At 47.1% G+C, this 24011-nt stretch overlaps 1 protein-coding gene and 1 long non-coding RNA gene across 8 annotated transcripts in view; one reads left to right on the forward strand and one right to left on the reverse strand.

The window, feature by feature from the left end:
- Dglucy (D-glutamate cyclase) overlaps window positions 1–24011 on the forward strand; it is a 75422-nt gene that overhangs the window by 49302 nt on the left and 2109 nt on the right. For all 7 annotated transcript variants that reach the window (XM_006240441.5, NM_001173557.1, XM_039112532.2 and 4 more), the window contains 5 exons: window positions 3790–4050; window positions 7207–7306; window positions 11264–11412; window positions 13746–13865; window positions 20381–20532. In XM_006240441.5, coding sequence (XP_006240503.1) covers window positions 3790–4050; window positions 7207–7306; window positions 11264–11412; window positions 13746–13865; window positions 20381–20532 — 782 coding nt within the window. The remainder of the gene's footprint in view (window positions 1–3789; window positions 4051–7206; window positions 7307–11263; window positions 11413–13745; window positions 13866–20380; window positions 20533–24011) is intronic.
- On the reverse strand, window positions 581–11369 carry LOC120103602 (uncharacterized). Its single transcript, XR_005506200.2, has 4 exons — window positions 11245–11369; window positions 11017–11155; window positions 1463–7395; window positions 581–920 (listed from the first exon to the last, which is right to left on the reverse strand). It is a non-coding gene; the product is annotated as an uncharacterized LOC120103602 (long non-coding RNA).

A 24011-nucleotide genomic window follows, 5' to 3' on the forward strand; every position in this document is an offset into this window, starting at 1 on the left:
GAGCATACCTCACTCAGAAATGGCTGCTTCTGTACCCCAAGGCTGTAGACAATGATAATCACCAAGCTTCCTGGTAAACTACCAGACAGGGCTTTTGCTTGGTCCGTTGACTCCTTCGTTCATTCATTCTGTGGAGACTAAGGTTTTACTGACATAAACACACAGTAAACTCATCATGTAGACCTACCATGGAGGCACCTCTAAGGACATGCTCATGGCATGTGTACACAGAATCTTATATGGTGTGCCTGAGCAATCAAAAAAAGTGTTCCAGGGCCAGTGAGATAGCTCAGCGGATGAAGACACTTGCCAGCAAGCTGCTGACCTGGTGTTGATCCTCAGAACCCATGTGGAAGGAAAGAAACAACTTTTTTTTTCCTTTTTTTCAGAGCTGGGGACCGAACCCAGGGCCTTGCACTTGCTAAGCAAGTGCTCTACCACTGAGCTAAATCCTCAACCCCAAGAAACAACTCTTGCAAGTTGCCCTCTGACTTCTGACATGCATGTAGCACACAGATAGGCAACACACACACACACACACACACACACACACACACACACACACACACACTTTAAGATGTAGTTTTTAAAAAGTTTACTTCCTTACTTTCCTGAGTACATATTTAATTTTTTCCTATAATGGTTTCTCCCTCCCAGACAGTCCCAAGGTGATGGCTCCCCCATTTAACATAGTGTCACGAGGAAAGATGAATTATTAACTCTGTAATTAGCTCTGAGTTTAAAAGAAGGCGCAGACAGCAGATTTACGGCTGCCTTGTTCATCCATCGCTTTGTAAGGATGAGCGGAGAGGTCAGACGCAACGCCTGCCTCCCATCGGCGCTCCTGCAGACTGGTACGGGTCTTGAAGCATGAGTCCCCGAGGAGGCAGATTGATGACTGTCTGATGTGCTGATTCCGTCTAGGAAAAAAACCATCTTTAATCTGCAAGAGCAATAGATGGTGTTGATTCCCACTCGAATAAGCAGACATGATTAACAGTGGTGTGCGGTGTGCTGGGCACTATTTACTGAGTTTATTAATAGAGGCACTCGGTCATTTTTAAGAGGACATCGACTTGCATATGAGGTGTCTGGAGGACGTGGAAGATGGGAGATTTATAGCAATGGTTTTTGCACTGGTAATGAAGTCATCATCTATATACACAGCCTTCAGTTGCCCAAACTCGCCCCGCCACCCTCTCTTTAACATTATTCATTCATGTTACACCCGGTTTTATTGTACAAAACACTGCTATTCTTCTCCTTTCTTGTTGCCAGTACTTCATGTTCATTGTAGGAACATAGGACAATACACAGAAATAGCCAGGGTGGTGATGCCTCCCTCTGATGCCTGCCTTTAGGAGGTTGGGGCAGGAGGACCATTAATTCAAATATGAATCTAATAATTAATAAAATTAAGTCTTAGAAAAATGTGTGAAAGTGAAGAAGCAATAAAAATTACCCGAATCCTGGAGCCTGGGGACATAGCTCAGTTAGTTAAATGCTTGCCGGGTCAGCAGGAGGGGGAGCTGGGTTCAGTCCCCAGCACACACACAAGAACCAGGGCACAGCAGCGGGTGCCTGGAATTCCAGGACTAAGAAGACAGACAAGGGGATCCTTGAGGCTCACTGGCCAGTCAGCCGAGCCGAGCCAAGTCAGTGAGGTCCAGGTTCAGTGAGAGACCCTGCCTCAAAAAAACAAAACAAAAACATAAAGTTTTATTTCAATTAATTTGAGCAAGTCACCAAAGGCTCATGATATCAATCTCTGGCCTCCATGTGCACATTCACACAAACACACATGCACAAGAACGCATACAAACACATACACCTATCCACAACTTTTTTTTTTTCCGGAGCTGGGGACCGAACCCAGGGCCTTGCGCTCTACCACTGAGCTAAATCCCCAACCCACTTTTTTTTAAATACCAGAATCCATTACAATCAATAGATTATCAACAGGTTTGTGTTTGCCTTTGAAGTCCTTTTTATCTCAAATAATTTGCATACAGGAATATGTGCAACTGGAACCCCACTGTGATGCTATTTTAAGACTTTTAAAAATAAACTGTAATGAAATAATTTCCATGACATCTACACACTATTTGCCTGAGACAGACTTTCACTTTATAGCCCAGGCTAGCCTTGAACTCTCTGCAATCCACTTGCCTCAGTCTCCCCAGAGGAGAGCTGGGATCACAGGAACGAGTCCCTCAGCTCACAACATCCTTTTTAAAGGATCCATTGTGTGAGCATGCCACCATTTGACTAATAATCCATCCTTGATACCCTAAACAACGCCACAGTAAACACCCTTCTCACTAAATTTTACAAATGCCTATGACTACTTTATTTGGGATGTCAGACACCAGATGGGAGAATTGTAAAAACACATGAATTGAAAAAAAACAGGTGAATTGAAAAAAAAATTCACCTTTCAGGCCCAGCTTCCAGTTCCGACTCCAAAAACCAATAGGTGGGAGCCTCTGTCCCCATGGACTTCCTCCATCGGTGCTACCCTCCCTGTTTTCCAGTAGAAGAACCCAAATATAGAACCAAAGACACACAGCTGTAATGTGCCAGGTCCTGTACTGGAATTACACTCGGTCTGGAGCAGTGACTCCATAGTAGGGTTTCAAAGCCAGCGTTATTCGTGCTCTCTGTGAACCCCAACTGTAAGTCAATGCCCCTCTACATCCCTTTGGCCGGCTCTAGAGGCAGCTCGGCTCGGGTGAGAGTTGAGTCACACTTCGCCTCCTCCGTAAGGCACTTGTGTAGAGGAGATCTGAGGGTAGACAGAGGCGCGCTGGCATGAACAAGAGTCAGGAAGTGGGGTTGCTCAGCAGGCCCCACCGTAGCACCAACTATTGCCCCCCACACGTGTCTTGGGACTAACTGGGTTCCTCTACAGAGGCAATGGCTAGCTCCCCACTTGCTCAGCTCCTCCACTAGAGGGCAGTCAATATCTGACTCTTATAGGAGGTACAGTCGGAGGTGCAATGTAGTTGACACCCTAATGGCATCCCTCTCCCAGCAGGGGACAGAAGCCAATGAACACAAAGGCAACCTCTGGTCCTCTGATAGGACAATTCTAGGGTGCATCCTCCGTGGGTCTCAGGTAGGACAGAGTTCCAGTTGCCTCGAGGGTTAACTTGCCACTCTCAATCTTTCATTGGTTTTCTGGGTCTCATCTCCTGCTATGTTTTCCAGAATTATCATCTCCTGGAATAGATTGCACAGGAGACCCTGTCTTGGGCTTGTGGGAAGGACTCACCTATAAATGTGTACCATTTCCTCCTTATATATTCTTTTATTAGTTAGGCTTTACTAAATGATTCTAATAGCATACTTTGCCTTCAACATACTTTGCCCAAAAGCCATAGAAGCCTGTGTCACCTCCCTGTAACAGCACACAGCATGACTTCAGAGTGTCTGGGTTAAAAGGGAGGGACTCCCGCTTTACCCATCCGCTTAGGGTCCCAAAGGTTCTGCATCACACCTGCTGTAGCTATCAATCAACATTTCCGACAAAAAGAGGGAGGTGATTGGTGAGACATAGGGAAACATAGGGCCAGGCTCAGCGGGGCACCCATCAATTCATGTGCCTCGAGACCGAACCAGTCTTGTGGCTAAGAGAGAGGTGGGAGGCAGAGAGACAAGAATGCATATGGAGGGGTCAGACTGCCTCATCCCTCCACATGACTTCTGGACCAAAACCGGCCCAAACTATCAGCGGATCTCCCTTAAACACAACCAGCCAGATAGGTTACGTTATCTTTGTGGTTTTAGGTAACCGGGGAATTGGGCACCTGCTACTTAAAGATGAGTTACTGCTGGCAGCTCTGTCACTGTCTCACGCGCACTCCGTACTGGTCACCACTGGATTCCCGACACATTTCAGTCACGAGCCCCCAGAAGAGACGGATGGCCCACCGGGAGCTATCGCTTTAGCTGCCTTCCTACAGGCTCTGGGGAAGGAGGCCGCCATGGTGGTAGACCGGAGAGCCTTGAACTTGCATACGAAGATTGTTGAAGATGCCGTGAAGCAAGGTGAGCGGTGATGTGGGTCATTTTCTGTCCCCAAGCGGGTACTGGAGGAAATCAATGTGCCGGTCTTCAGCCATGTACCCAGTTCCAGAATGTTTCCTTGTAACGGTGTTTTACCTCCAAGCCTAGAGCTTTGTTATAAGCAATGAGAGTTTCATTCTGTAGAAAAAGATGTTGAGGTTCCAGAAAGTCCAAGTGATCTTATCAACCACTGCTGTCCACTCGACGGCCAGTCCCCACCATCACCACTAACTAGTCAGTACCCTGGAGGTCCAAAGCTCTGTGAACCCAATCCAGAACCCCATGACATAAATCTTAGAGAACACTCAAACACACACACACACACACACGCACTCTCTCTCTCTCTCTCTCTCTCTCTCTCTCTCTCTCTCTCTCTCTTTCCCTATCCCTTCCCTCAGCTTCTTGGCTCTGTCTCCCCGGAAACTACCTTCACCCATCTCAAGTCTTGGCTGCAGGGCAACCAAAATGTTTAAGAATAGAGGTTGTTTGTTCTGTGAAAAAGGAGGCTGATACCAGTTACATGTGACCTCTACGGGGACACTCTAGGGAGAGCACTGTGGGGATAAACAGGGACAAAGCCGGGATTCCACCTTGGGGTCCCTCACAAGGAGAAAGGAGAGGAGGCATCGAGGAATACGAGACAGATCAGCCAGTGAGACCAGAAAAATCACAGGACATATGACCGTGTCAAGTTCTGCTCCAGGGCCAGCAGGAGGTGCCACCTGACTCTGCTCTGTAGCTATGTTTAGCATTAATTATCCAGAGAGAGAGAGAGAGAGAGACAGAGAGAGAGAGAGAGAGAGAGAGAGAGAGAGAGAGAGAGAGAGCGCTGTGCCCTGCTCTTCTCCTGGGAGTTCAGCCGAGCCTGGCTGTCCTGGAACTCATTCTGCAGACCAGGCTGGCTTCAAACTCAGATCCGCCTGCCTCTGCCTCCCAGGTTCTGGGATCAAAGCTGTGTGCCATCACCACAGCCAGGCCCAGAACTTTGGTTGGGTTTGGATTAAGCCAATGCAGCAACTGGACTTGTTCATGATTACTACCGCAGTCTTTTTTACTGAGGCGTAGGAAACGACCTAGAGAAAAAACAAAAGGCAGAATCCCTTCTCCCCTGTCAGGGGCACAAGCCCAGAGGAGGATCGCACTCTGTAGCTCTGAGGAGGGAACTGCATCTCTCTGACCTCTTGATAGGGATCTTGTGTGTCCTTTCTCAGACACATGGCTCATGTTGCCTGGCTGGGCTCCCTGGTACCCACTCCCCTGAGTAGCACCTGACGCAGTGCAGTCAGGGAACTGAGGGACGGCTGCACTCACTTGCACCAGACCCCGGCCAGGAAACTGACAGGTATCGAGACCATTATGGTGCCACCCTAGCATTGCAACCCAGTGGCCATTACTCTACAGAGGAGGCCCTCAGAGAGTTCGTGTAGCTTATCCACAGTCACACACCTCTAAGTCCTGAGTCCAGGGACACTGACTAGGGTGCCCTGTTGGCCATCTTTCCTTCTGCTTGAAGATTTGCCCTGGGCCTGTGGATAAGCCAGGATTTTGCCCCAAACTTCTGAGACATAGGCTAATGAAAACCAAATGGATTTGATTTGGAGAGATATGTGTATATTAATTTCCCACATAATCTACAATAACGTGTTTTGTTTGTGTAATCACAAAACATTCTTTTTTTTAACAATCGACTTCACTTTGTAATCACTACCATACAAGTACTAACCTGCCTTTGATGGCCTCAACTGCAACCATTGGATTCTGAGTGGAGAAGAGAGACAATAAGACCGGGATCAAAAGAGATTCACAAGCAGCTGTGAGCATAGTACAGAGAGAACAGACTCTTGGGGGACAGCTTAAGTGGGACAACTCACTTAATGGGGGGAACGAAAGCTTCTTAAACCTTTGGGGGTGGGTGGGGCTTTTGGGGTGAGTGTACATCATTGGTCCAGGCCAGGGTTCTTGGAATGCCTCATTTACATAAAGAGGGATTCCAGGTGCTGCTGGACATGACCTTATAAGGGGAGAGTTTAACCTGGCTAGAGGGCTATGTGACCTCTTTGTGGGGGGAGGGTCAAAGGTGGGGGTGCAGGGCTACACATGTGCCAGGACGTGCAAGACCTGGGGAGCAGGGGAGCGATCCAACTCCTGCCGATCACACAACAAGATTTCTGGGGTTTGGACACACCTCAACTTCACTCTTGCCCATGGCCTGCTACCCCCATCCCATGACTCCCTGGCCCCACACTAACCCAAGTCTCTGGGACTCTGCCTCCGTTGTTCTTGATCTCCTCTGAAGGAATGTTTGTCTGGAGAGGGAACTAGTAAGGTCTAGGAACAGGAATTTAATGGCTGGTTTTAAAATGTCTACATTCTGCTACAACCTGACAAAAGATCAAGCTGGCTTGCGGACATGTCTGTGTGGGACTGTGGGCACAACCATTCCCTGGGTAGGGGCTCCCAGATAGTTTAAAAGAGGAGGAAGCCAGCAGCAAGCAGGTAGCGACTGCTCTTGACTGTGGATGTAATGTAATTGCTCAAGGTCCTGCCTCAACTTCCTTCCCTTCAGTGATGGACTGCGGATTAGCATTGCACACTAATTAACCCTTTCTTCCCCTAAATTGCCTTCGGTCGGGGTGTCGTATCACAAGACAAAAATTAAACTAAGACAGAACCGGAGCTGTGATGGCCAACAGAGACGCTATAGCTGACTCTGACCAACTTCCTTGGTGTCTGAGCATCCGTTTTCTTCTTCTGTAAAATGCAAAGTAATGATTACATTTGGAACATGAATATGACATTTAAATGAGAGCGTCCTTGTCAAATGCCGGGCCACTGTCATCTGGGCATCTAAACTGTACTCAGTATTCTTGCTGGCAACGGGCCAGAACAGACCTTCTGTTGACTTGGTGTTATAGAGCATTTAACACACCACATATCCTCAGGTCTATACCGATCTAGTTCAACCCTCCATCCCCTGTCAACTGTAGTTCAGTCAGAACTAAAAGTAAGCCTATGAGTTCTATGAAAGCGTATTGAGGGAGACCATTCAATAATGGTTAAAAAACTGTCTGAAGATACTTTCCCAAAGCATACCAGGCCCCAGCACTGACGAGGCTACCCATTGTCTTTATTCTCAAGGAGTTCTCAAGACACCAATCCCCATATTAACTTACCGAGGAGGATCCGTGGAAGATGCTCGGGCATTTCTGTGCAAAGATGGGGACCCCAAGTCTCCTAGGTATGTATATTGTACCCCAAATGGAGTGCATGTGGTAGGGAAGACCACATCCTTGTAACCTTGCTGACAAGGTTTTTAAGTGTCTCTTCCTATGAAAGAAAAGACATGAGGCTGTGGATACCAGGGTCTGCTTAGAGCTCCTTAGAGCATGTCTGGAAATAGATTCATGCCAGCAGGGAGAGATGGCATCCATACACAACAAAATAAGAAACAAAGTTAGCAATTGCTCACAATGGCATCTACAGTAGTCAAACCATTTCAACTGGGGGCAGCCAAAACTTTCAGAAAATGAAACAGAAATAGCTTGTAGGGTAGTGAAAAGTGTTCTCCTGAAACACTCCTCCCCTCTTCTCCTTCTTCCTACTTTATATGTCTGTCTGTCCATCAATCTGTGTGTGTGTGTGTGTGTGTGTGTGTGTGTGTGTGTGTGTGTGTTTATTGCTGTGTGTTGTGGTCAAACGTTTTGAGAACCCCTTGTTTGTCATATGTTTCAGATTTAATAACTTATACAGAGCTTTGTACACTTTTTTTTTTGTTCTTTTTTTCGGGGCTGGGGACCGAACCCAGGGCCTTGCGCTTCCTAGGTAAACGCTCTACCACTGAGCCAAATCCCCAGCCCCATTTGTACACTTTTTAAACCTGCAACAACACAGTGTATTGCAAACCAGTAGATGCATGAAACTGAGACAGACATTTAAAAAGCGATACTGACTCTCAGTGTTACAGGACTCAGATGGGTTCTATATACAACGTACTCTGGTACTTTATGGTGTGTGTGTGTGTGTGTGTGTGCGTGTGTGTGCGTGTGTGTGCATGTGTATGAGTGTGTGTGTGGTGTGAGTGTGTGTGTGGTGTGAGTGTGTGTGTGCATGCGTGTATGTGTGGTGTGTGTGCACACGTGTGTGTTAGTGTGTGTGGTGTGTGTGCACGCGTGTGTGTGTTAGTGTGTGTGGTGTGTGTGTGCACGCATGTGTGTTAGTGTGTGTGGTGTGTGTGTGCACGCGTGTGTGTGTTAGTGTGTGTGGTGTGTGTGCACGCGCGTGTGTGTGTGTGTGCACGCATGTGTGTGTGTGTGTGTGTGTGTGTGTGTGAAATGTCCCCTGTTCTAAGTAGTGCTGCTCAGAACAAGGGCAGACAAACATCTCTTTGGGTTCCTGTTTTCGGTTCTCTCTAGTATGTACACTGAAGCTGAATTTCTGGGTCATATGAGAAGTCTGTTTTCAACATTTTGAATAGCTAAACTATTTCATCATGAAGTTGAGATTTTGAGGAACTCCATCGTGGGTACATTTAGAGATGTGAACGTGCTATTTTTATGTTCTCACTTTGGATTATCAAAACAACATTCTAACTAACATCCTGCTAACAGGAACGGAGAGATGGCTTTGCAGTTAAGAGCATTTGCTATTCTCGCACAGGACCTGGGTTCAGCTCCCAGCACCCACACTGGGCAGCTCACAACTGCTCTAATTCAAGTCCTACAGCAGTGGTTCTTAACCTGTGGGTCATGACCCCTTTGGGGTTCACATATAATAAAACATCCTGTGTATCAGATATTTTATTATGATTTGTAACAGCAAAATTACAGTTATGAAGTAGCAAATAATTGGGGGTCATCACAACATGAGGAACTGTATTAAAGGGTCACAGCATTAGGAAGGTTAACAACCACTGTCCCAGGGGATCTGATTCCCTCTCTGACTTCCACAGGTAATCATGCACATGGTACACATACAGACAAACAGGCAGCGCACACATGCACAGAAATAAAAGGGAAGAGTGAAACATCTCTGCTAATAAAGATACCAACATCAAGCCTGGACAATGCTTTCTAAGCTCTAAGTAGCTGCGGGTTTCATGGCAAACACTTCCTTAACCCTGTCAATGCTATAGATGCCCTCCAGATGCATGATCCCTACAGATGCATGATCCCTACAGATGCATGATTCTTGCAGATGTGATGCCCTGAAGATGTGTGATGTCCTGCAGATGTGTGATGCCCTGCAAATATGTGATGTCCTGCAGATGTGTGATCCCTGCAGATGCATGATCCCTACAGATGCATGATCTCTGCAGATGTGATGCCCTGAAGATGTGTGATGTCCTGCAGATGTGTGATGCCCTGCAGATGTGTGATCCCTGCAGATGCATGATCCCTACAGATGCATGATCTCTGCAGATGTGATGCCCTGCAAATGTGTGATGTCCTGCAGATGTGTGATCCCTGCAGATGTATGGTGCCCTGCAGAGTTTGATACCTGAAGATGTGAGATCCCTGCAGATGTGTGATCCCTGCAGATATGTAATGGCTGCAGATGGCAAACATGAGGTGTGGAAAGGTGATGTGTGGTTAGAAAGACCAAATAACTCACTCAAGGCCAGTGACAAGAAGAACCAGAACGTGACCTATGTGACCAGACTCCACAACCACTTGACTATCGTGCCACCTGTGCCCTTATTTCTCTACCTCTTTGTCTCCTAAGGAATCCATGTTATGTTCCATTCATTTGTTCCTCTTTCAAATTCATTCCTAATTGTTCCACATCTGTGATGTGAATGAGAGGTTGAAATGGAGGACATAACAGCCACACTCAGTTCCTCTCTGACTGGTCGCTCTATTGATGAGGGGCATTGAATGGAGTATTAGCGGCATCTCCCAGACACCCGGGTACCATGACCTTTCAGCTTCTGACACTATTAGACTGCAGAAGACCCAAGTGGCTGTTTGTTATAAGGTCGTTGAGGTAGAATAGAAAGATGGAGAAAATTAAGGGGGCACGGGAAAGGAAAGGAAAGTAGCCCTCATTCCAGAGACTCTCAGAGAGAAACTGAGCACAGCCACAAGGCCCAGCTAGTCACATGTGGGGCTGGGGAGAGACCCACTGCTCTTGCAGAGGATCCAAATTTGGTTCCTAGCACCCACGCCTCCCCATCATTGCCCTGGCACACACACACACACACACACACACACACACACACACACACTCAGCCACACCCAACAGTAATAGTAATACATTTTTAAAAAGTAGTAAAAGTTCAAACTCATCCTTACCTACCTAGCATGTTAGAGGCTAGCCTGGGCCATCCTTAGCTACATAGAAGAACAACAGAACCCAAACCAGCAGAAGGCTGTGCTTACTCAGGGCCAGGATGTTTTTGAACTTGACTTAAACTATATCAGAAATCGCCCTCCCCCTCAATTCGTCCAAGCAGTATATACCTTATAAAACTATCTTACCTTTACAAGAGGAATATTTTAAAAATAAGTAAACCATGATGACTCTAAACAGTCAGTAACCTAATAAAGTTTGTTAAAAAAAAAAAGTAAAACAGCTTACATCTTTCATTTAGCTTTTAAATGTTGCTCAATCTTTAAGCTTTATTGTAAATGATACCCTTTGAGCTGTATAACTTGGCCACCAAACTATATATATCTCACATATATTGTCACTAAAAACATCTGGGTGTCTCTCCTTCTTGAGAAGCCTCCGTCCATGTCTAGAATGTGTACTGTCCTTTTCTGGTCTGTGTGTGTGGCAGGGTGGGGTGAGGAGAGGTGGGGGAGGGAGAGAGACAAATCGCCCTACTTAAACCTGAAGCGTGCGGTACCGTCTCCTATCTCTCAATAGACTTGCTAATTTGGCTTCTCTCTGACTGGCGCTGGAATTCTATTTGCCATGTCGTTAATGTAGTGAAGGTTCAAGCTTTACCTGGGTGGAGGTCGCAGGGACTCCTCCGGCTTCTGGCATCCATCCGTCCAGGGCTGTGTCTTCCCACCAACAATGTAGTGAATTAGAACCCTGTGACGGCCCTTGCACACAGTAGGTCCTCCTTGGTCAGACTCCTGGGCTTAAAGGAAGTTAAGACACCAAGGGTCACTCATAGAGACACAGAAGGTTAGGGCCAGGGAAGTTGCCATTTTCCCGGTGAAGACTTACCACCATTGGTTCTGGGCAGATTCGACCATCTGGTGGCCGTAGAGCGTGCGGGAAGGGCCGCGGATGGTAATTACTACAACGCAAGGAAGGTGAACATCAAACACTTAGTTGACCCCATCGACGACATTTTCCTGGCCGCACAAAAGATTCCTGGAATCTCATCAACTGGTAAGCGGGGGCACTAAGAAATCAACGTGAACACGTCCTTGCTTAGCACCTTCTATGGACCCCAGAGCATAGGCCAGGAAAGGGTGACGTGGTCACTGGTGCTTTCCCCCCACCTCCAAACTGGGACTTGTTTATTTCAGTCAGTCTAGACATGAATGACACCATTACTAAGAAATGCAACATTTCCTTGGGAAGTGACACACATAGAGCACACTCGATTTGCCTAACTCAGAAGTAATTAACTCATCATGAAATATTAACAATAATGAAGTCGAGGCATGGAGTATCATTGTGACTAGACAGAGTGGATGTTGTCATGTGTCAACTGAAGAAACTTCTCTTTTTTAGTGTATTACGTGCAGGATAAGTGAGTTGCTATTGTTAATAGTGTAGTGTGATAAATAGATTGTGTACTGAACTTCATACCTTTTCCCAAGAACGTTCACAACTGCTATATTTTTATTCTACTCCAAAATCTTATGAGGTAAAAAGGAAGTAGACGAGAAAAATGAAGCCTGGGGAGGTTGAATCTGGCTATCTAATTAGCATTGCCAGCAGGATTTTGAGCAAAGTGTAGCCACCCAGTCCATATCGTTAAAGAATCACCTTGCTGTTTCGACTGAGCCAGTCCCCCAAGGACACCAGATCTTCCTCTGCTGGGAGAGCTGGGCAGGACTAGAATAATTAGCCTGTTTGTCCTTCTGTTATTCTCCAAGCCTTGAGTGTTTCCCAGACCCATTAGTCTCCTCTGACTTTTGAGGTTTTGAGGAGTGAATGAAAACCTTCTGGGATGATTAGAAAGTTTCTGCAAATCCCCAGATCTTCCCAGAAGAGGCTGTGGGTGGGGCGCAGTGTGGTCTGCTTGGTTGGTTTCTCACTTCCTGTCACTCTGGGCTGGGCAGGTAAAGGACTCATCGCCTGCAGGGAGGCATCACCAGCACTGGAGGAGCGTTTGAGTCCAAAGAGCATTTAGCAGGCAGAGGCTACGAAGCTTTGGGAGCATGTGTACTGGCTCTCTTCACATGTCCAGGTGGTTGTATTATTTTTGTCATTTGAACGGGCTGTCACAAATTTAGAAACTGTTCAGAGAGAAATGGTCAAAGGAGAAACAGGAAAAAACCCTCAGGGCGTTCATCGAAAGGGTTCCATCACTCACAATGGTCTGAGTCTTTTGGCTCAGTCTGCTCACCAGTGCTTGAGGTGGCCTGGTTCCCCCTCTCCATCAGCCCCTGATAAGTGCTAGCCTCTCTCCAGCACAGTGGTTCCCAAACTTCCCAATGCTGCAGCCCTTGAATACCTCATGCTGTGGTGACCCCCAACGATAAAATTATTTTGCTGCTACTTCATAATTGTAATTTTGCTATTGCTATTGTAACTTCAATATCTGATATGCAAGATATCTGAGATATCTTTTTTGTCCCCAAAGGGGTTGCGATCCATAGGTCTTCTATGTATTTATTATAAGCCCTTGTAGAAGAAATTCAAATACAGTAATACCAAGTTCTGTGGTCCAGGGAGGTCCAGGTTTCTGTCCTTGAGGGGCTGGGACATGCCCTTGCGTAAAGAGTCATTAAGACTGTCCTCACTGTGCTATACAGGATGGTCCCCAACTCCTAAGCTACAGCCATCCCTCCACAGAGCAGCTGTGACTGGAGCTATCATTCCCTGCTTACCTAACTGTCTAGTTACAGCAATGTGTGTTCTGGGTGGGATGTTTCAGGTGTTAACCAGATACCCCTCAGGTTTAAATGAACAACATGCAAATTTTTCACATTCCTTAAGCAGAAGCCTTTACAGCTGTGGTTCTCAACTGGTAGGTCACAACCCCTTTGGGGTCTTGAATGACCCTTTCACAAGGGTCACAAATCAGATATCCTGCACGCCAGATATTAATATCATGATTCATAACAGTAGCAAAATTACAGCTATGTAGTAGGAGCAAAAATAATTTTATGGCTGGGATCACCACAACACGAGGGACTGTATTAAAGGGTTGCAGCATTGGGAAGATTGAGAACTGCTGCTTTAGAATAAAACACGGTTCACCTCTGCCAGCATGCTATTGGCCAGTCACACGGTACAGCTCAGGGAGAGGAGGCACTCTGTGTGGAAGCTCCACACAGTGGGCCGGTCAAAACACAAAGCGCCCTACCAATGACTGGGTGTGGTGACCTAAGAGAAGACACGGCCCTTCTCCAATGAGCTCCAAAGTCAGATTCACTCCTAACTCTGGAAGTTTCTAGAAGACCTGAGGAAGAATCAACATGTGGTTGTCGGAAACATATTCAGAGCCAATCACTGACATGTGGTGACTCTGTTTCTCTTCCCTTCAGGCGTTGGTGATGGAGGCAATGAGCTCGGGATGGGCAGAGTGAAGGAGGCCGTGAAGAAGCACATCAGAAATGGAGATGTCATCGCCTGTGATGTGGAGGCTGACTTTGCCGTCATTGCTGGTGAGTATCTATGTATCAAAAAGAGCCTGGCTTCCCGGGCTGAGTGGCCTGGCCAGGGGTATTAAACAGTTTTTAATCTCACTACGAATACCTGAAAGAAACAACCTCAAAGGAGGAAGGATGGTTTGGGTTCATGGTACAGCCACCGGCTTCATTGTTCCTGGGCCTGTAGCGAGGCAGGGCGTCATGGTGGAAACGCTGCCTATTCCATGGTGACTTGGAAACAGAGCAAGAGCCCTTGTGCTTCCCCAGCAGGCTACTTCTTCTTGTGTTCACACCCTATTGGACAGTTCTGCTCATACTTGGGTTGGGTCTTCCTCATTCAGTTGCTGTTCAACATGCAGTCTGGAAAAGCCCTCCCTCACAGATACACCTGGACGTGTGCTTTACTAAGCTCCCAGATGCCTCTCAATCCGGTCAGGTTGACAATCAAGATGACCATCTCAGTAGAACAGGAGCTCTTCTTCTCTGCACCAGGGTAGGGGAGAACCCTGAGTGGGAACTCAGCCATGCAGTAAACATTTACAGTGTGGCAAGCATTGTTCTTTTCTGGGTCCGGGGCAACAACAGGGATGATATGCCAAAGAATTTTCTTGTCTACTAATGTTCATCGAGTTCTAGGATTTGCCACCAAGTATAATGGCCTGAACTTGAGTCTGAGACCCATACGTGCAAGCGCACACTAGTGCACAAATACATTCTGACACACATACATGCATACTTGTAACAGACCCCAGCCATATATAAAAGAAACAAATCACTAACAAGCTAGGAGTTATTTCAGATAAGAAGGGTAACCCAATAATCAAAAGTCGATTCATATAACTTTACATATTAACAAACTAAAAAAGAAAGTTACGTGATAAGGCAAGAGATATAGAAAACATATTTGTAAAAGTCCAGCCAGGAGTGGTGTGGTAAGGATGTCTTTTTTTTTTTTAAGCAACATACTAGAATCCTAGTTAATTCAGAGAAGTAAAAACTGAATATTCCATGTTCGTGGAAAGGCATTCTCAACAGTGTCGGGATGTTAGTCCCCCCAAGTTGACCTTTAAATTCAACACAAATAAAAGAACATCCCGGGGTTGGGGATTTAGCTCAGTGGTAGAGCGCTTGCCTAGGAAGCCCAAGGCCCTGGGTTCGGTCCCCAGCTCCGAAAAAAAGAACAAAAAAAAAAAAAAAAAAAAAGAACATCCCTGGGAATCGTTTCGTGGACACTGTATTAGTTACTTTTTCATTGTTGGGACAAAACCCTCGAGAAAGGGATTTAAGGGAGGGACTTAGTGCTATTTTGGCTCACAGCGTGAGGGACGCAGCTCATCACGAGGCAGCTGGAGTTCCAGGCCCTGGATCGCACTGTGCCTGTAGCCAGGAGGCAGGAAAGATGACTGGTAATGCTTAGCTCACACTCCCTCTCTCTTCCCTCCTTCCACCCATTCGTGTGTGTGGTGTAGATCCTCTGACCTCCACCCCACCCCATTCCGTGGCACATGCATGTACCCATGCACATGCACGCACACACAAACAAATGAGTGAATTTATTTTAAAAAAATATATAATAACCATACAGGGCTGAAAAGGTGGCTCACTGGCTAAAACGGCAAGCTGCTCTTGCAGAGGATCCAGATCAATTCCCAGGTCCCACATGGTGGCTCACAACTGCCTGTAACTACAGTTCCAGGGGATGCAATGTCCTCTGCTGACCTCTGAGGGCTCCTGCATGCACATGGTGTGTATGTGTATATGTATATGCATACGCACATGCACATGTATATTATATTATATTATATTATATTATATTATATTATATTATGTATGTATGTTATATGTATATGATGCATATGTATACATATATCCATCTTTAGGGCACACACATATACATTAAGTAAATAAATATCCAGCAATCATACTTTTGGCATCTATTCAAATGAATTAAAGGCTTCTGTCTACACAGAAACCTGCCCTGTACACAGACTGTTCATTCTTTATTCATAACTGAGAACCAAGAAGTGTCAAACATCCTTTAATGAGTGGATGTATGAACTAAGTCCATACAGATGATGAGATATATTCATTCTCTCTCTCTCTCTCTCTCTCTCTCTCTCTCTCTCTCTCTCTCTCCCTCTCTGTGTGTGCGCACATGTGTATGCATGTGTGTGTGTGTGTGTGTGTGTGTGTGAGAGAGAGAGAGAGAGAGAGAGAGAGAGAGAGAGAGAGAGAGAAAGGAGATGAGGAACTCTAAGAGCATATCAGTAAGTGCACAAGCCAGTTTGAAAAAGCTGTGTGATCTGAACCCAGGAAGTATATGGTGTTCTGGAATAGGTAAAATTTGGAGACTGTGAAGGATCAGCCGTTGCTAGGGACTAGGTCAAAGTTTACAGTGACCTCAGCTCCAACACATGAACTTAAATAAGCTGCCGTTCATGGTCCCCTCTCATCTTTCCCCATCCCCCACAATGTACCCCATGATGCAGGTCTGATGGCTTAAATATAGCATAGGTTTTACATCTTGTTAATTGAAAAGATGATGTCATAGTAAGGCCAAAGGCATTTGTAAAACGCAGGTAGTGCAGGGTGACGACACAGGCAAATATGCTGTGTCATCCATCCCACCATAACACAGTCAGCAGTTAGAGCTTGCCTGTCAGCTTCCTCCTCGGTACATAGCCATTCTACATCTTTTTAAACTGGTGAACAAGGGGTTTTAATTCTGCCTTTTCCTTTGTTGTGGCTTCCCGAACATGTTTTTATTGTCTACGGTTTCAGAGGCTGAGGATGAACTCTGGAATTGTACCCGGAGAACAGACTCAACACTGCTCAACTGCACTCTCACGAATGGTGATATTTTGGATGAGTGGATCAACGGCTACTTAGTGCTATATAACTGTACCTTTAAAGACGATGAAGTCGAGACGGGGTCTTACTATGTAGCCTTGACTGGTCAGAAACACCATAGATGAGGTTGTCCTCAGATTCATAGAGATCTGTCTGTCTCTACCTCCCAAGTGCTGAAATTAAAGGCATGTGCCACTCTGCCTGTCCCAATTCTGATATGTTAAACAGGGTGGATTGTGGTTCTGGGTTCTGCCTCTCCTGGTTGGGTGTCTGGGTGCCACCGTTAGACCAGCTGGGAGAGGGCAGGACAAAGTCTGGAATGGTTGGGGTCTGTAGTCTGCTCTTCCCTCTGGGGCATTATATGTTGGGTTCACCAAGGAGGGTGAAGCAGAGTCCCAGATAGATAAGATCCGCAGGGCTCCAGCCCAGCCGTGCATGCTGGAAGTGTTATAGTTCTTACAAAGGGAATAAAGAGGTTCAGGTGGCCAGCACAGGGCAGGTGGCCTAGGTCTTGGGTTCCTCTGCGGCAGCTGTGTCAGGAGTCCACGCTCTGATGTGAGCCTCTGTGAGTGGGAGTCTTGCCAGGTGGGTCCAAGGTCTAAGAATGAGAGCTTTGGGGGGAAAGAGTTTCCCACAAATGTTACAGCTCAGCAAAACCAGCCAGTCTTTGACAATCCTGAGTGTGTGCTTCATTCTGTGTGGACAGGGATTGTATGAGTCTGGGGGAATAGGATGGGATTTGGGGGGGTAAATATGTTCTATTGGCTGAGGCTAAGATGTTGGTGATGCTCTATTTGTCTGGGGAAGGATTCTAGGTGCTGTGTTATGTGACTAACGACCTGCGATCACTTAGTTGGAGCTTGTGGTACATACCCCACAGCAGGCACGGAGACAGGAAGGGAGTTAGCGTTACTCCTGGCATCTTAAATCTCTGAGATGTCTAATGTTTGAGCAGATAGATGGATACAGATAGAGATATATGGATAGATGGGTGGGTGGGTGGATGGATGGATAGATAGATAGATAGATAGATAGATAGATAGATAGATAGATAGATAGATGGATGGATGGGTGGATGGATGATGGATGGATGGATGGATGGATGGATGGATAATTTCTTTGTTTTTCACCCATGGGTCTAGGTTCATATGACGCCCTCTCCAAGGCAGACCATAGAAACTAGAATTTCTCTTCCCCAGAGTGAGAATCTACTCCCATTTTTAGGCAGCCACAAAGAAATTCTCCAATCTACCCTTGTCTGATAGGTCATAAGTCCTGCTCCCCACCCAGTAAGAAGGATGTTGCACAGAGCGGTCAAGAGCCCAAGAAAGCCAGTTTGGCTGGGCTCCCACCCTGACTCTTAACACAGTTCCACACCAAAGCTCAAAGGAGTTAAGAGAGCTCCCAGGTAGCCGGACTCATGCTGTCCCTGGAGGTCAGAGCAACCCAAGCAAGCACCAGGCCTCTTTCTGTGTGCCTAGCTACTATATCTTTTCATCTGGATCTTTCATAACATCCTCTGTAATGAAACAGCCTTCCCCTGTGGCCGGTGAAGCAAGTTAATTAAATCCAATGAGAACTTTCAGGAACCCTCATAGACAGCCAGTCAGTCAGAGGCTACAACGGTGAGCAACCCGTGGCTCAATATTGAAATCAAAAGAGGAGGAGGCAGTCTTGGAGACCAAGACCTCAGCCCGGTCTGGGGGCTCTAACATAGTTGGGGTGCATAGCAGCAGAACTGAACTGGATTGGAGCACACACGGGTTAGGAGCCCGCTGCTGCAAAACTGTTAGACTCCTGGCAGAGAGAGACAGCGACACCCTCGGCGGTTGCATCATCCTCTCTGTTGCTGCTGTGAGAACAGGGAAGGAACCATTCGTTTTTTTCTAAATTCATGTCATGTAGACTTTAACACAATTAAGAACTTAAACAGAGAGCTAGAGAGATGGCTCAGTGGTTAAGAGCACTGACTGCTCTTCCAGAGGTCCTGAGCTCAATTCCCAGCAACCACGTGGTGGCTCACAACCATCTGTAATGGGATCCGACGCCCTCTTCTGGTGTTTGACAACAGTGTACTCATATAAATAAAATAAATAAATCTTTAAAAAGGAAAAAAGAAAGAAATGAAAAGGAATATGAACTCTGAAGGGAATAGCTTGAGTTACATTACATGTCTACTGCTTACTTGCTGTGTGAACTTTACCCTTCCGTATCCGTTTCTAAGTTGCTCGCATGGGGATAATGCCTCATAGGTTCATAGACGCTAAGTCACACAAGACATTTACAGCAGGATGGCGGACTGAAGTAATCAGTCAAAGCAAGAATCTCTTTTCCCTCCAGTGATCTGCTGATGACTCCGTCCCCACTATTTGTATAGCACTGTTAAGCCAGCGGATGACAGCTGTAACATCTGACCATAGATATAGACATTTGCCAATTTCAGAGCTACAGAGGTAACTATGACATCTTAGAACCACTGAAACACAATCTGAGAGCCGCCGGGTAGTCTTCACTGGTGTGTTTGGCTGTGTCCCTTTGTACTCACTGGGAGTTGTGTGTGTTTACCTAGCTCCTCCCACTGCACAGCGCTAATCTTTCTCCAGCTGAACTCTACCCAGACCGTAAAACCCATATGAAATGACTCTTTTCTGTGACGTTTTTCCTGACAGAATAACTGGTCTCTCTTTAGTGATCCCATAATCCTTTGCAAGCGTCTCATTGATGTTCATCTTATCTGAGGCTGGCTATGTGCAAGCCTCTCTCTTCAGTCGGGATGACCCTCTTCCTTAAAAAGAGATATTAATCTATTTGTGTGTGTGTGTGTGTGTGTGTGTGTGTGTGTGTGTGTGTGTGTGTGTCAAAGGACAACTTGCAGGAATCAGTTCTCTCCCTCCACTGTATAGGGGTCACCAAGCTTGGCAGTCAAAACCTCTACCCACCGAGCTGTCTTATCCCCCTCTCTTTCTTTTTTTCTTTTCTTTTCTTTTTTTTTTTTTCTTTTTCTTTTTTTTGGAGCTGGGGACCGAACCCAGGGTCTTGCACTTGCTAGGCAAGCGCTCTACCACTGAGCTAAATCCCCAACCCCTCCCCCTCTCTTTCTTAATGATGATGCAGTCTTTGAGAGGACTGAGAACTCAAGCAGGTATCAAAGAGTATACTCTACTATGGGGAACGGGCCCGGGGCCTGGCTGACAGACTAGGGAAGGAGCTCTGAGGGTGAATGGTCTTCTGCACAGAGAAGTGACAATCCTCTCTTGACAGGCTGCCTGCTCTATGCCCCAGGGGGAAGGCCACACAGTAGATGAGGGGTTGAGATTGGCCTAGTGCTTTAATGTGGGGAATTCTGGGATGACTTTCTCTGCTGGCTGTATCTTTTCCTATAACAGCCACTAACAGGTTGTAGCCCTAATAGCTTCAAGCAATAGCTCTCAAACTGTAGCTTGAATCAAGCATACCTATAGGGCTCCCTAAAATGCACCTTCGCCCCAGCAATCTTGCAGAAATTCTGATTGAGAAGGTCTGGCCTGGGGGCCCAAGAACTTGCAACAAGTCCCTAGGTAGCCCCGGTGCCTGCTGCTCTTGCCTGTGCTCTGAGGTGGCACCGGTTGCTTGGAGGGAGACCAATGGACTCTGGGATCTTGACAGTTCTATGACAGAACTTTCTTCGTTTTGCATTCTAGGTGTTTCTAACTGGGGAGGCTATGCCCTGGCCTGTGCACTATACATTCTGAACTCATGCCCAGTCCATGAGCGTTACCTGAGGAGGGCAACTGGACCTTCCGGGGAAGCAGGGGAACAAAGCTGGATTCAGGCCCTGCCGTCTGTCGCTAAGGTAATACACTAAAGCAGCAAGCCACTGGCCAACAAGCAACTTCCTTACCGGATGAGAACCAAGCAGGCTGAGGGCCCCAAGCCATACGACCACATCACCCACCATGCCACCCAAAGCAGGCATTGAGGGAATGTCTCCCTGCTGGATCAGGCTGAGCCACAGAATCAGACAATCCTTTGATCTACTTCTGGTCCCATTGTAAGACCTGTTTGGAAAGATCCTTTCCTTTCTAGTTTGACTCTTTTCGGCAGATTGCTTTTCCCTCTCAAAGACTGAGTCTTTGTAAAGTAAGGACAGTCAGCACTGTTGTAGGAAAGAAACGCCTGACCCACAGAATCCATTGTCCAAGTTGAGGTCAGGAGTGGGGTTGGGAGTCCTTCCTGTTCTTGTCACACAGATGACAGCTTAGTCAGGGTACTAAAAAGGACCTTGGGTGACACACTTGCTGAAAGTATGGAACAGATCAGATGGGGGAAAAAATTCTGTGATAGAAGGAATCTATCCAATTTGGAGGGGGTGGAGGGAGTGAATTCCAGGTGGGAAAAAAAAACGTGAACAAAGACTCAGTTTGACCCCAGCTGTATAAGATGGCTTCTAGTTAGAGGATTGTAGGCACCGGTGTAATGGATGTCAGGTTGAGCCTGAGATCCACAGGAGAGGTCCCAGGAGCCCCTAAATCTGCCTTCAAAGTCATTTATATATATATATATATATATATATGGCCATCTTTCCTGGAGCCATCCTGTTAACCAGCACCAATTCCAACCCCAAACCTCTCCCCACTGGGTGCTTCTTGAAGGGGTGAGATGTGCCCTTCCTGAGAAGCAGCTGGTGGGCGGGACTTACAGGACACAGATGATGTATTAGCTTCTTGCTGGGAAGCCTCATGGAGATTCTGAAGCCCAGTACGTTGGTCCAGAACCCTGGGTAGTGTATTAGTTACTTTTCTGTTCCTGTGACAAAAAGCCATGACCAGGTAACTTACAGAGGAAGACATTTGCCTTGGCTCACGGTTCTGGAGAGATAGGAGCCCATCACAGCAGGGGAGCATGGCGGCAAGCTACAGGCACGGTGGTTGGAGCAGGAAGCTGAGAGCTCATGTCCTCAATCAAAAGCAAGAAGAGAGAACAACTTGGAAGTTGCCCGTTAGACTCAGTGCTAAGCCTGTCTTCCTGGCTCCTGACTTGGGAGGTCTAAGGCTGGTCAATGAGTGCAATTCCACACCAGTTCTCTGAAGTGTAGATACCTGGAGACCTGCTGGTTACTGACTGGGTCAGAGTCTAGGGCTGTGTATTAGTTTTAACAAGGGACAGACAATTGTGATGTCTCCCAGCCATGACCCTCCCCCCATTCCAGACAATCCCCTATATTTAGAGGCCTTTATAACTGCTTTTCTTTTTCTTCCTGCTGTTTTGTGCAGTCCCTCTGGCCTCCTTCCTGGTGAATTTGGTACCTCTCTGGCTTGGTGTTATTTTTCCATTGTGGAGGGAGCTGGTAGGCTGTAGGTGTTAGTCTTGCCAAGACCACCCATAAGAGACAGAACTAAAATAGGAGTTGGAGTCTCTGAGATCCAGACTTGAGGCTCACCTCAGATGGCCCAGAAGTCTCTCAGCTCCTGAGAATGCTGGGACCTGGGGGAGTGGTGGGTGTGAGACCCAAGTGGCATTTTCATGGGGGAAACGGTCTAGTCCTCCCTGGGTGACCCAGAGGGCTAACTGGTCTTTCTTTATGCTTCCTGCATTTGAACTGGAAAACATGGGGGGCAGCCTCTCACATGACTTCTGATTCACACAAACACAAAGTGTGAACCCGCCCAGACAACCCCCACAGCCCCACACTCAGCCTCCAGGGATGGAAAAATTCTCCTCTTGGCGTGGATACTCAGCCTTTCGGGAGTGTACTAACAATGCCCTGTTCTCCAGGAGGAAATGGAAAAGCATGTTTTTCAAGCAGAGCCACATTTGCTGAGCCCCTTCTGGGGGCCAGACCCAGGCTTGTTCTGGGAAACAATGAACAGTCAGATGGGGCCGCTGGGGAAGGAGCCTGGGTAGGGAACACAGTGACAAGGGAGCCCAGATGGAAGGTCTCCACCCACCATCACCCCTACCACCACCCCCTCAGTTTAGGCTGAAATCCTGGCTCAAGCAATTTTTGCCTCAACTTCCACTTCCTGAATACCTAGAACTATAAGGTACCCCCCAGTTTCCAACTTAGTTTTATTTTTTAAAAAAAAAATCTAATTTGCTTTAAAAGAATTATTTTCCATAGACATCAGCCCATTAGCCCAGAAGTTACCCCAGGGCCTCTTCCCCATCTACCTCCACTCCGTCCTCAAGGCCTGCCCACCATGCCTTACTTTAGTCCTCCTTCCTCTCCTGCCTCATTGTTTGCTACATCCTGGGCACAGCCCTCAGCTCTGCTCCAGCCCCAGAGGAGCTGCCCCCTCCACTTGGTCTTCTAGAAGATGGTGTGGTCCTTCCTGGAAATTCACTGGCAGTGGCAGTTGGCCCAGTTGGTCCCCCTGGGTCTTAGAGGCTGAAATGCCAGCCAGTTCCTGACCTGTTAGCTGTTTACACTCATTCTGAGGACTCCATAGCTCTCTCCATGTCCCAGAAGGATGAGAAGAGAAAGGGCAGGCAGTGTGCTGGGAGGAGATGGCTCTGTGGTACCACAGTATTGTCTTGTAAAGAAAGGATATGGGCAAGGGGGAAGAGGAGTGGGAGAGTCCAGTCCACACAAAGGGTGGGAGATGCCTGTCTGGGCTGGGGACCCCCTGCCAAAGGCTCTTGAAAATGAGTTGTGTGGAAATGTACTTGGATCCCTCCCCCTCTCACAGGGGGAGCATCCGCCTTCACCAAGGGGCAGAACAGAGAGACCACCCCAGTTTCCTGGCAGCACTTCCCCGTGTGTGTGTGTGTGTGTGTGTGTGTGTGTGTGTGTGTGTGTGTGCATGTCTGTGGTACACTTGCATGTGTACTCACATATGTAGAGACAAGAGGCTCTCCCCTCCTATTTTCTGAGACAGGGTTTCTCACTAACTAGCCAGCGAATCCCAGGGTTGCCCTGTCTCTGTTTTCCCAGACTTTACGTGAATGCTGGGGATTGGGGTGTCATAATTCCGTGGCAAGCACTTTACCACCTGAGCCAGCTCCCCAGCTCCCCACCACAATTATGTGAAGTTTTGGGTGAGCCCAAACAAGGCCCTTCGCTCTGCTTAGTCCTTGGCCTTAATGTCCTTTGATAGTTGCCCTGTGTCTTAGTCAGTGTAGGCTGCTATGGCAAAATACCATAGCCTGGGAGGCCCAGTTTGTTCTTAGTTCTCCCGGTCTTAGAAGCAGGGAAGTCCACCACAGAAGGTGCCTCAGAGTCAGTGCCATGGTGGATGCACTTCCTGGGTTGAAGATGGCTGGCCTCTCATGGGCCAAGGTCTCTGCTTCCGTTCCTGCCTCCAGGTTCCTGCCTTGAGTTCCTGTCCCGAG

Source organism: Rattus norvegicus, chromosome 6 (genome assembly GCF_036323735.1).
Source record: "Rattus norvegicus strain BN/NHsdMcwi chromosome 6, GRCr8, whole genome shotgun sequence".
Classification (NCBI taxonomy): domain Eukaryota; kingdom Metazoa; phylum Chordata; class Mammalia; order Rodentia; family Muridae; genus Rattus; species Rattus norvegicus.